General features: G+C 40.8%; 1 protein-coding gene across 3 annotated transcripts in view; it reads left to right on the top strand.

The window, feature by feature from the left end:
* The window catches only part of LOC121886476 (disks large homolog 5-like), a 33,450-nt gene that overhangs the window by 7,283 nt on the left and 13,308 nt on the right, over nucleotides 1–12,859 (top strand). For 2 of the 3 annotated variants that reach the window (XR_006092746.1, XM_042396470.1), the window contains exons 3-17: nucleotides 618–786; nucleotides 1,116–1,259; nucleotides 2,942–3,125; nucleotides 4,817–5,073; nucleotides 5,471–5,783; nucleotides 6,908–7,138; nucleotides 8,488–8,672; nucleotides 8,792–8,917; nucleotides 9,193–9,325; nucleotides 9,426–9,550; nucleotides 9,637–9,812; nucleotides 9,941–10,044; nucleotides 10,696–10,788; nucleotides 11,316–12,317; nucleotides 12,692–12,815. Coding sequence is in view for 2 of the 3 variants with exons in the window: in XM_042396470.1 (XP_042252404.1) it covers nucleotides 618–786; nucleotides 1,116–1,259; nucleotides 2,942–3,125; nucleotides 4,817–5,073; nucleotides 5,471–5,783; nucleotides 6,908–7,138; nucleotides 8,488–8,672; nucleotides 8,792–8,917; nucleotides 9,193–9,325; nucleotides 9,426–9,550; nucleotides 9,637–9,812; nucleotides 9,941–10,044; nucleotides 10,696–10,788; nucleotides 11,316–12,317; nucleotides 12,692–12,815 (3,366 nt within the window). In the remaining variant the exon portion in view is untranslated. The remainder of the gene's footprint in view (nucleotides 1–617; nucleotides 787–1,115; nucleotides 1,260–2,941; nucleotides 3,126–4,816; nucleotides 5,074–5,470; nucleotides 5,784–6,907; nucleotides 7,139–8,487; nucleotides 8,673–8,791; nucleotides 8,918–9,192; nucleotides 9,326–9,425; nucleotides 9,551–9,636; nucleotides 9,813–9,940; nucleotides 10,045–10,695; nucleotides 10,789–11,315; nucleotides 12,318–12,691; nucleotides 12,816–12,859) is intronic. The other variant, XM_042396471.1, reaches the window with a different exon arrangement.

Consider the following 12,859-nt stretch of genomic DNA (forward strand, 5'->3'; position numbering starts at 1 on the left):
ACACAGATGTGACAAGGATTTAGAAACTCTCAACACACACACACACACACACAAATACACTCATAGACCTGTTTCATTTAGTCATTGTCTGAGCGAGAGAGAAACCGAACTTTTATCAGTAGGGGAATTTCTGTGTGATATATTCACAAGCACCGAGGTTAATGAGTACAACAGCGAGGTAGATAAATGAGGTAGAATATTAAACTGATTTAGGTTGCAGAAATGCCAACAATAATAAAAGTGATACAGTAAGATGATGATTAAGGTCGTTCCTTGTTAACTAAATACATGTAGATGTTTGGACTAGCAGCCACCACAAAGAGCTCTTGCCTCTGATTAGTTTATATTCATACCATGTAAGTTTAGTCTTTGCTTCCTAATTAGATTTGACTGTTGAACTTTGTGAGTTCAAGTTTTCATTTTGTCATTTGAGTTTGCAAGTTTTCAGTAAAAAGTTGGAAAAACACGGACTACAGAGTTTTATTAAGTACACATGAGCTATACACTTGCCCTTAAGTGGGCATTTTCAAGAAATAGATGATGAAGCTGCACTGACACCCCCATCGTTTGAGCTCTGTGAACAGCACATGCCACCAGTGACATGCTAACTCACACAGGTACGCCTGGTCAAGCCTCCTCCCCTCCACCCGCCCACATGGACAGCCACCAGGTGCAAGAGAAGATGGAGACCGTTCTGTTCCAGCTCCGACATGTGACCCGTGAGCGGGACGAACTACGCAAACGTCTGGCGCTCTCTTCACCCGGAACCACCTTCGATGACTGCAGGTACTGTTCTGATCTCATGCACCTAACTGCCTGTTTTCCAAAACAAACATTGACTGAAAGGCGTAGTGATCCTGTGTGTACTTACACTCTGTGAATAGAGGCATTTTGCCTTGTTCAGCTTTTAAAAGCAACAAAAAAAACCCAAAAAACAAGTGAGCGAAGGTCTTCGGTGATGCGAAATTGTTTTGAAATACGCTCAACTCTCAAGCACCAAGTTTGTATGATGTTCATCTCGCTGTTGCTTCCGTCATCCTCCCATGTGGCGTCTTAAAACTTGATTTTGATGCATTGCAATGTTGTCTTTGTTCTTTCCCTCTTTTGTGAAACAGACCTAACTCAAAAGCAGGTCATGACTACGAGCGTCTGAAGCTGCAGTGCATGAAGGCGATGGCAGACCTGCAATCCCTGCAGAACCAGCACAGCACCACCCTGAAGAGGTGCGAGGAGGCTGTGAAGAAAGCAGACTTCTATCAGTGAGTAGAAAGCCTCCTACAGGTTCTTTTGTAAATTTTTTAACAGACAGTGCATTTATGCTGTATGTATACTAGCCCCAGCCTCCAGGGTTTTAGCTGGTATTCAGTTCCTCCTCTGACATATTCACAGCAGATTGCACCAGAACAGATTTTATTTTTGTGAGAGTAATAGGGATGAAGCTTTTATACCAGTCCAGACGCTGATGAGTTAAGCCCTGAAAAAATCCTTGCAGCCCCTCATCAATTTAATTTCATCTTTGTGATTGTTTAAAAAAAAAAAAAGACTGTTTGTATTGTCTTCTTAACTGAATAAACCCTGAGTCGTCTTTTTAAACCAAATGTTGAGACCAGAGACTGAATTACTTCTCTATAAGTAATACCCTTCTTAAAGAGTTCATGCCAAAGCATGCTCTGTAATCATCATCTGAACCCCGTGTGCATGGCACGGCATCTGTGCCATGAGGATAATGCTATGAACAGAGCATTTGTTTTCCTATGAAATAAGCTGCGCCGAGTTGACGTGAAGGGGAGGCTGGTCCATTTGTGTGATTTAATGATGCCATACTGTCTCCAAAGTGTAGGGAACCAACATCTGGCCCCAATGCAAACAGACAGATGAAGGATTATTGCCATGTTTAAGCCTCTCCTTCTGGGCTATGTTTGCACATCAGAGAAAGTCTTTATTTATTACTGTCCTGTCTGTCTCTGCACTTTTCCATTCACACTAAACATCATCCTCTGTGAACGGGAAGCCATTTAAATCACATTCATTCCAGATCGATGAATAGATCAATAAGTCACTTAACACATAGGCTAGCATTAGCACTCGGTAATCATGGAGGATTTTGTTGGTCCTCTTAGTAATATGTGTTTGTACAGTTACAAGTTAATCAGCATTACATAAGATGGTGTTTTACTGTTAAGATCAACACAAAACTAATTTGCATCTTATAAGTAGCATGAAGAGCCTTGAGTGTGATATTGAGACCAATTATCACACTCAAGGCTTTAAAGAATTACCATGCAATTATTTTGCTCCACAGTACCTAAGTAGTGTATATCAGGGAGTGTGAGAAAGTTCATAAACTAGTTTCTGAGAGGATAAGGCTGGCATCATTCGATACTTTGGTTGTCAAATCCCATGAATAGACCAAAACATATAATCCATATTCCGTTTTTTATCATAGAGGACCAAAGAAACCAGAGAATGTTCACATTAGAGAAGATGCAATCAGAGAATTTGGACATTTTCTTCTTGTGATTTTGAGAAATTGGAAATTTTTCTCTTCAAATGACTGAGGCATTAGTTGCTAGGTGGCAACTAATTGATTAATTGCTGCAGCTCTATTAGGAAATGATATTCAACAGGAGTGAGTAATGAATTATTTTCAGCAATGGATTAATACACATCTAGTAAGTATTCATGGGTGCAGGACGGTGTATGTGGGATCAACTCAGAACAGACTACAGTGAAAGCACAATGTGACTTAGAAATGTATTTTAATAACTTTTGGAGCTCTGTGGCACAGAGAAAAAAGTTGTATCAGGCTTTGACTACATATGAAATTCTTCTTAGTCAGATCAATTATATTTTTGCATGACTACAAGCGCTATAAAGCTGATTTTTAAGCATGACTGGCAGCGCTCAAAGTCAGATGGTACTTGCTGTGGTATCTCCTCAGTACGCTACACAGCCGCCTGGCGAGCGAGCACACCCAGCTGAAAGAGGAGCTGGAGGCGGTGAGACAAGACAACATCCAGCTGGTCAGGGAGCACAACCACGTGAAGCAGGCCTGCGAGGAGCTGAGGAGGCTACACGACGACGACCAGAGAGAAGTGACCGACATGAGGATGCTGCACCAGCAGGTACTTGCGCAACTGGCGATCCCACCTACATTTAGGCTTAAACACCTACAGATGTGAATACAGATGCATACACAAAGATACAAAGACGCATACTGTTTGCACACACTAGTACTCAGACACTCGTTTCCATTTCAGGATGCCCTTGAGATGCAATCATTTGGATCTTGACATTTGAGACAGAAATCAATTTATTTCTCCCTTCGGTGACCATTACTTAAAGGAGGATGACATCGTTCAGAGAAATCGGGTCAGACAGTTTGGTCTTTCCATGTCTTGCATCGATCAAAAAAATTCTTTTGAATTAGACGAATGACTTAACCTGTGGCTTTTACTTTTGCTCCGTCTGATACATTTTCAGCCTCGCTAGAGTCAGAAGGTCAGATCATTAAATGTCTGCATTATCTTACATAACGAAGAGTAGCGTCTTATATGGCTCTTTGATAAGAGGGACAAGGATGTATGCCTCATTGTCTCCAGAGCTCATGTCACCATTAGGTAAAATACTGTTCAGCGTCAGTCAAATTAGGAATCAAATCAGCTCAGTGATGTCAGTCCACAGTTGATCTTTGGACTGACATCAAAGTTGTTGGATGCCGGTGACAAACTACTTATTTCCTCTTATGTGAAACTTGTCCTGGTTTGTCCTTTAGTTTTTTGGCACTCAGTCCACAATTTGAATCATATGCTATAATAATTAACTAGTAAAAAGGATATGTGTACCCTGGTCTTGACCAAATGATACAATGTTGCCTTTCAACGTGAATCAGCTTTGTGTTCACGCCCACTTATAAATAAACCAAGAGTCATAAATAATGACAGACAGATAGAAAGTGAACAAATGAGGTGTCTTGTACTGTATCAATGCCACAGTCCTGTAGTAGCTCCAGTTTACATTGACAGTACAAACAAACCACATCAGCGTTCGCTTTTCAAGCTTGGGCCACACCTGAGTTCAAATGACAGTGATCACAACAGCCTAAACTAACCAAACCAAATGGGCAGTCACACCAAATAGGTTATATCCCTCTCTCCTCTATTTATTGTAGAGTTGCTAGTGTAGAGGCAGACAGGAAATTAAGGTAGAGAAAGGGGTCATGATATGCGATAAAGGTCTTCAATTAGAATCAAACTGTGGATGTTGTGGTTATGTGATCTGCACCCTAACCATTTGGCTACCTGGCCACTCAGCTTTTCTCTTTATTACTTAATGTTTTGTTAATTTTATCTCTAGCACTAAGAAACAGAGTTCCCACCAACTTCTGAAAACAAAAGTTTGTCAATTAAAGTCTTGCTCTGGCCTGCTACCTCAGCACACAGTGGATGGCCTAAATCTTTAGTTGATTGATTACTTTCCTATGCCAGGACACTGTTAACTTATATTTAAGACTCTGTTATTTGCAGCACCAGTCAAACTTTTGTACATACTTTCTCACTCTAGTGAATGGGAAGGTGTGTCCAAACGTTTGCCTGATACTGTACATTAGAACAACCTGAACTGTAGATGTAAGTGGAAATGAATACTCCTGAATGACAAAACCTCATTTTTATATAATTATGCTGAAACACTCAGTCCATTACATTATTTGGCAGTGTCCCTATTTTCCTATTGTAAACGCACTATGATATATGATACAAGTTGTCCAATTGTGTGCCTCTAAATTAATACGGCACCTGAATGATGTCATTTCTAGGTGATGAGAGAGGGGTCATCTGATGTCCTCAACAAGCTATATGACACAGCTGTGGACAAATTGGAGGCCATGAAGAGTGACTATGAAGCTCTGAGAAAGCGCTACAACGAGAAGACGGCTGGACACAACGCAGACCTGAGTCGCCTGGACCAGACTGAGGAGGAGAACCATCGGCTCCAGAAACAGCTGGACATGCTGCTGAAGCAGAGGGACGCTGCCATCCTCTATCAGCAGCAGTACTCTTCATCTATAAGAAGGTTAGACCGGAAACATCTGACGTACAAAACCAGCAGCACTAGAAGCTGAAGACACATACTTGGCAGCTGTAAAAAAAAAAAAAAAAAAAAGCCTAATGATTAACAGCAGCAAACTTTGCTACAAACTCAGTACTTGAGTTTATTGCCAAGGTCAGATCTGCACATGACCAAGTGCTTAAAACATTCTTAATCCAAGGCAGATGAAGCTTTGCAGATAGGCAGATGCTTTCCCATTTTAACTTTTCCTTTATGATGCGGAGACTGCAGGCTTGGTCACTTGCTGTTTTTGCTTGTCTTGTGTTCTTATATGTTTTGCCTTTTTAACACAACACAGAAAATATTCATCTGCAAATTTGTAAAGAGCTGTAAAACCCAACACATTCCCTATCTGGTACAGATTTGACAACACACAGCAAGAACTGTCCAAGGCCGCAGCCCAGAACAAGGAGTTGCAGCGAGAGATGGATCGGCTGCAGTCGGAAGCGACGCGACTCAAGACCCAGCAGCTCAAAGCTGTAAAGGACTGTGAGAAGTACAAGGAGGAGCGGGACTCTGTGATCAACGAGTACCGCCTGATCATGAGTGAGCGGGACCAGGTGATCAAAGAGGTGGACAGGCTTCAGACCGGGCTGGAGGTGGCAGAGGCCAAGTTGAAGAACACTTCCTCAGAGAGGAGGGTGGCCAATGAGGAGCTAGAGGCTCTTCGACAGGTAAGAGCTGAGACAGGAGCTCCTTTAGTCCCAAACAAAGAAAACTGTTCTGTTTCGACTGTTCGATCATACTTGAAAAACATATTAAATACATGCTTATTGATTCAGATTAACAAGGCTACATTTCATGGAAAATAATATTAGTAAACCTGTCCATTAAAACCGACTTATTGCATAATATCTGTAATCTACTGTGGTTAAGCTGGTTACTGCTGCTATGATCATTAATCTAGGCAACACCCAGAACTTATTTAGGCTAGCCAAAAAGTAATCGTGTCATCATTGGTGTTAAAAGGTCAAGAAAGAAAACTGGAAATTGGTGTTTCTTTTTAACTGGCCATGATAAGTAACAGTGATGTTGTAAGAAGTCTGTTGTGGAAAATCTTCTGATGTGCCAATAAATCTTCAGGTCTCCCACAACATTTTATAAAACTCAAAATGACTCGGATATATTCAGACTTAAAAAAACACACTTGAAACTGACAGAGATCAATGTGAATAGGTTTACTGCGCATCAAGTGCGCATCTAATGTAAAATCAGACATCATTTCATATCCTATTCATAACTCCTCCTGTTGTCGAACCTATTCTGGGCTCCACCTAGCTTTTTATCAGTTTCACCTGGCCTGAAAACAATGGTGTCTCAAACATCCCTAAAATCCAAAAATAAAATTAGGCCTGCTGGCCTTTAATTACACATCATAAGCAAATAACCAAAACATCATGTAACTGATTAACCCCTCTGTGCACTGTCTCTATAATGATTGTACACTGTCATGACTATTTACTCAAGGGAAATTACTCTCCACAAGTCTTTATAATCCTCAGTTCTTCACCTAATGGGACATTTGTTGTTAGTAGCACCTTTTTTGTTCTATGAGATGACATGAAAAAAACATTTTATTGATCCCCCTAAGAGAAATTCTAGTGTTACAGCTGCAAAAGAAACCAAAGAAGTAGGCACAGATAAGAAGGAGAAATCGCACAAAATGAAAATGCTTTATCCATGAAAATTAGAAATAAACTTTATATATTGCAGTGGAACAGAAAATTCAGACAGTTATGAGTATTTATTCAGGTTTGATCTCTATCGCTCAGTGGTTTTATGTTTTTGTGATATGAAGGAGCTGGCCTCAGCACTTGTAGACAGGGACCGGGCGATCTGTGAAAAAAACGAGCTGCTGGAGAATTACTGCCACGAGGTGAAGGACAAGGCCGAGGCCCAGAAAGAGCTGAGCCAGGCCTGCAAGGACATCGAGACGGTGCGTGAGGAGAGGGACGTTGCCCGCAAAGAGAGGACAGAGGCCATCATCCAAAGGGACCAGCTGCTGCGAGAGTATTACCAAGCCAGACAGGTAACCAGACAGACGGGAGATTTATCATTACAAATGCAGGGATTGATTTATTCTTCTGACAATAATCCCTTCATCCCATCTCATATAGTAGTAGTAAATGTTTTTTTCAGCAGCTGGCAGGTTTCCACACATTGATTTTTTTTTTTTGGAGAAACGTTTGTATCAGCCATCACACTATGTTTCAGTCTGATTGCCAGATTAATTGCACTGAAAGTCCTGAGATTCCTGCATTAGGAAATTACCAGTAATTACTGTGAAAAGGCTCTCTCTGACTTTGAAGTGCACAAGAAAACTGCACTGCTTCAGAAATGGATAATTAAGCCGAACAACAGAACAGTAAAGTCTAATGGAATTAATTTAGCCATGGACTTAATTAATACTCTCACTACACTTGACAGTCTCTCTGCTGTACATTTATTTAGAGCGAGAAAGAGAGCATGCGCTACAGATACACCAGCAGACTGTGAGACTCACATTTACTGTATTATACCTGACACACTTCAACCACATCACTTAATCCAATCTATCAATGTTACTCATTTAAATACTTTTACAAGACATCATGTTGCTTTTTAGTTTATAGCAACTACAGTTTAATTGAGACATAGTTTATGGTTAAACATAATGAAAAATGGAATCTTAAAGTAAGTTATGTTGAGGTTTTTCTCTCACCATGTACTATATGAAGATCCTTTTTTTTTTTTTTTTTTTTTTTTTTTTTTTTTAACTTAAGGGCATGTAGTAAAGCATTTAGAGCAAAAATATCCCTACTATAAAAGGAGATGCATCAGTGTGGGTGTGTCTACATGTACAGGTGTGAAAATTAAACACAATCCTGGAGATCCAGTTTGAGCAATGCATCACTTGGTTTGAAAGCTTAACATACCTTAACACTACACAGCTGCTTATAACACTATGAGACAAGATTTTACATCTCTGGAAAATGGTAATGGACTATACTTGTGAGGCAAAGAGAAAAATTAATGATACTCATGATATAAAGTAGGACTTTGCACTTGTAGGTATTTCGTCAATGCGCTGTGTTGCTGGATGACATTACATTGCAGGACTACCCTGTATTCTTTTTGCCAGAGACCTCTACATCAGCACCCCTGCTATGTCAATGCAGGGGTATCACTGAGATAAATGAGGAGGCTGTGTTTTTTGGTCTTACCACTGCATCAGGTGTCTCATACATGTGGTGGAGTAAAAATAAATTTGTTGAATGATCAAATAAAGCCAAGTTCTTCAAAATCTGTCTACTCTTCTATATGTATATGTAATGCCTACATCCTTTCTACACTCCGACTCGGACAACAATCAACTAACATACCCTGCTACTCCTCCAGCAACAAGACTCTGCCACTCTGGATAAAGAACGAGCCAACAAGGAGATCGAGATGCTGAGGAAGCAGTACGAAGCCATCTCTCAGGAGCTGAAGGAGGCCCTGCAAGAGGCCGAGGTAGCAAAGTGTCGACGAGACTGGGCCTTCCAGGAGAGGGACAAGATAGTGGCAGAGAGAGAAAGTATACGGTGAGGCCACAAATACAAATCACATGAACACAAAAGATGATGTCTTTCTTATATAATATGTTTACTTGAACTAAAATAGATTTGTTTACATCTTGTGATACCTTGTGTGCATCTTTCAGCACGCTATGTGACAACCTGAGGCGAGAGAGGGACAGAGCTGTGAGTGATCTGGCAGACGCTTTAAGGAATCTGGATGACATGAGGAAGCAGAAGAATGATGCTGCACGGGAGCTCAAAGAACTGAAGTAAGTAATTACTCCACACTTTTTTTTCCACTTCTTGCCAGGGTTCTACCATTTTTTTGCACTATTTCTAGGTCTAAAACTTGAATATTATTTGTGAAGTTCCACTCCTTTGATGGTCTGTGCTCCTCTTGTTTGGGGATCCAGAATATAGATTTCATATCAGATCTTTTGTGCCATCCAGGGGAGGAATTAATACACCGACTGAGAAAAGTTCAAATTCCACCCAAAGGTGACTTGTATTTATTTAAGAACTACACATTTCATGTTTCCTACAGAGAAAAGATGGAGGACCAATTAGAAAAGGAAGCAAGGTTTCGTCAGCTAATGGCTCACAGTTCACACGATTCGGCCATCGACACGGACTCAATCGAATGGGAGACGGAAGTTGTAGAATTTGAGAAGCACAGAGTAAGAACCACTATGAATCCTGTCATTTTTTCAGACTTATATTCAATAAACTACTTAATGTGCAAACTGCAATGATATTAATTTTAATGTCTTATTTCAGGACATGGATTTGAAAGCACTTGGGTTTGATATTGCTGAAGGGGTAAATGATCCTTATTTACCAGGAGATTGTGGCATATTTGTCAGTAAGGTGGATAAAGGAAGTATTGCTGAAGGAAGATTAAGGTAAATGTCCCACTTCTTTTTTCCTCATCAGTTGTTTTCTGTGATAAATTTCGATTTTAAAGACACTCACTGTTCTCTCTTCGCAGGGTGAATGATTGGTTGTTGAAAATTAACGATGTAGACCTGACCAACAAGGATAGGAAGCAGGTGATCAAAGCAGTGCTGAGCGGAGAAGGAGTGATCAATATGGTGGTTCGCAGAAGGAAGTCACTAGGAGGACGCGTCATCACTCCGATCCAGATAAACCTCGCTGGACACCAAGGTCAGTTCATCAAGTTCATCAATAAACTTTACTATTAACATTAAAAAATACAGCAAATTACATGTTTAAAGATTATTTAACTGTATAGATTTGTATAGAATTCATTCTTTTTCCATCTTACCTCTCAGACTGTGGCATAGGCCTGGAAAGTGGAGTGTTTGTTGCCACGTTGGCTCCAGGCAGTCCAGCTGTCAGAGACGGTGCTCTTACTATCGGGGATAGACTGTTAGCTGTGAGTATGCTGGCAAGATTTTGTTTAAGTTATTTGGAAAGTAATGATGCTCATTTAAGGCCATGCCACTGCTATTGATGGGCCTCTAGTGCCCTCTACTGTACAATGTGGTGTTTAAATAAAGGAAAACACTGTTGCTGGTTCCCAAATCTACACTATATACTAATACTATATTATACAGTGTACATTCACTGTACTATTTTTCATTGTACACTGTTTGGCTGATAGTATACAAGAAAGTTATGTATTTTACCATTTTTTAATAACAGGAAACGATAGAAGACGAGCAGTCAACTGCAGCTTTGGAAAGCTACTGCCAGTATCAGATTTGGAAAAACCAAAATGTTTTTCTAAAGATTTTCTGACTTTGAGATGTTAATGGAGCTTTGTCACCACTGTTCACAATTAGTCTCATTTTTTTCAGCCACGAACAGCTCATCAAATCAAGTTTGTTTAGTATGCATTTAGACATCTTTGACTAGTTTTCACGCTATTATTTTGGATCTAAATGTCCCAAATGATTGTCCTGAATGAATTTGTGAACTCTGTAATTCCCATACACATGACTTGGTGAGGGTAACATTCATAATATACTATGTTGTGTATGGAGGCAAAGACATTTTTCTCATCTTATTTTTTTGTCCACTACAGATTAACGGAATCACACTTGATAACAAGTTGCTCTCTGAATGTGAAGCTCTATTGAGGAACTGCCGTGATTCTCTCAGCATCTCCCTCATGAAGGTGAAGTCCTCAGACCTCCAACACACATAAAAAAGTACCACTGCAGGGAGAAGATTAATTTACCGTGTATGGAAGTGTCATTAAATCTGTAATCTTTTCAAAATCAGTGAAATATTATTAAAGCAGTTTTCAAACATGGGTTTATTTAAACATGAACATTATGTAAACATAATTTTCAAGCATTTTAATCATGCTGTGTGTAATAGTAGTTCATTATAAATCTTAACTTCAACAGCCTCTATGAAAATAAATTGTAAAAAAAATCATTTATAGTGCTGATATTACTAATTAGCTGGTCTTTGGGTTAGTGTTCATTGTCAACACTCACTCAACCATCCAATTTTGAGAAACATAACAAATTATGTTTAAAGACAAAACAGCAAACATGGACTTTTATAATATAGTAATGTGAGGAACATATTTAGACTTTTTTTAATGATAGAAAGGTGCAAAGGTAGCTCTTGTATGCTTCAATTCCATAAGACTGAAAAAACAACAGGTATTTGATCACCTCCCTTTGTCAACAGTTCCTCCCACAGAGCTGCTCCGGCCAGAGTTTATTTGAAAGTTTGAGAGATTCGGAAAAGACCTCAAGGCTCCAGTCCTGTGAGATCCACGCCAGGAACTGCAGGAACTCTAAACACAACTGCTCCAAGCACAACTGCTCCACACAAACAGACATTTGCAGCTGTGACTTGAGCGGCAGGGACGATGACGCGTGTAAGGATACAGGTGATTCTCTGGACAGCAGCAGCGGCAGCATTCATTGCCACCACAAACCCTTTTCCAACAGCTCTCTACACTCCCGTTCCCTTTCTCACCAAGGAACCCCCTCCTCCTCCTCCCACAGTCCCCAAGAGCCCCACCCAGACTTTTGCTACAGGAGGCAGGAGCTCCACCGTCGCCCCTTCACCTTCACCCCCGTGCACTCCGACTGCAGCTCCCCGCAGAGCGCTGCGGACCAAGGGCAGAGCTCACCAGTGAAGCCCAGCGGAGGCACGTGGCCAAAAGTCATAGCGGGAGCTTCTGTTCCAGAGTTCCAGCTCTCCATCTTCAAAAAACCCAAACCCAAACAGAGGAAGTCCATCTTTGACGTAAATGTTTTCAGGAGACCTGAGGCACCTCCAAAACTGGACTACATGTCTCTTTCCCAGTTGCCCAAACACTCACCACAGAGCTCAATGTCTGAATCTACCACAACACCCCCCACCCCTCCAGCCAGGAGCGACTCTTTCAGGTTCAAGCATCGCCAGCAGAATAGCTCGGCATCGGACTCGACCATCGCCACCAGCGTTCCCCCAGTCTCCCTGGCCCAAGCTACAAGCCCGCAGGAAGAGGGAGAGGCAGGAAATAAGCTCTACTACACTGATGCTCCTCCAGGAGAGTCAAAGGTAGGCGCCAAGAAACCTGCGGAGGAAGAGGGGAGTCGACGCAGGGCAGAGGAGCAGGAAAAGAGGAGGTACAGGCCAAAATCAGCACCGGCACTACGGCGAAATGTGACTCCTTTACACATTCCCGTTCCAATGCAGGTAACTGAGATGATGTCCTAACCTGATCTGGCATGCTTTTTGACACGTGCATGTTCATAGTAAGCCATCTGTTTTCTGTTTCTAAATTTAGTGGTTAAACACTTTTCCAATTAACTGATTAGTTGACAAAACGAAACATTATTTCACTTTCATAATTAATTAATAGTTTTAGTAATTTATCAAGCAAAACTGCCAAATATATATGATGGTTCTGATGATCTGCTGCTTTTCTCTGTGAATGAATATCTTTGTGTTTTGGATTGTTATTATTGATTGTTGTAAACTATACATTGATTACAGTAATTGAAAAAACAGGGGAAACAATTGTTGGTTACAGCCCTTTTTCTTATTAGATGATTGTTTGCTTTTTCCAGGTACAGAGTTTCTCTAACGACGAGCACTCCCCTGAGCCAATGGACTTGTTACGCTTCTCTCCTATGCGAACTAATCGGTACAGCATGCCTTTTGCACCCCCCAGCTACAGCAGCATCACAGCACGTAAGTTATCAGAACAACTTTACCTGTTCTGTTTCACATGTTCT

The sequence above is a fragment of the Thunnus maccoyii genome, chromosome 20 (genome assembly GCF_910596095.1).
Source record: "Thunnus maccoyii chromosome 20, fThuMac1.1, whole genome shotgun sequence".
Taxonomy (NCBI): domain Eukaryota; kingdom Metazoa; phylum Chordata; class Actinopteri; order Scombriformes; family Scombridae; genus Thunnus; species Thunnus maccoyii.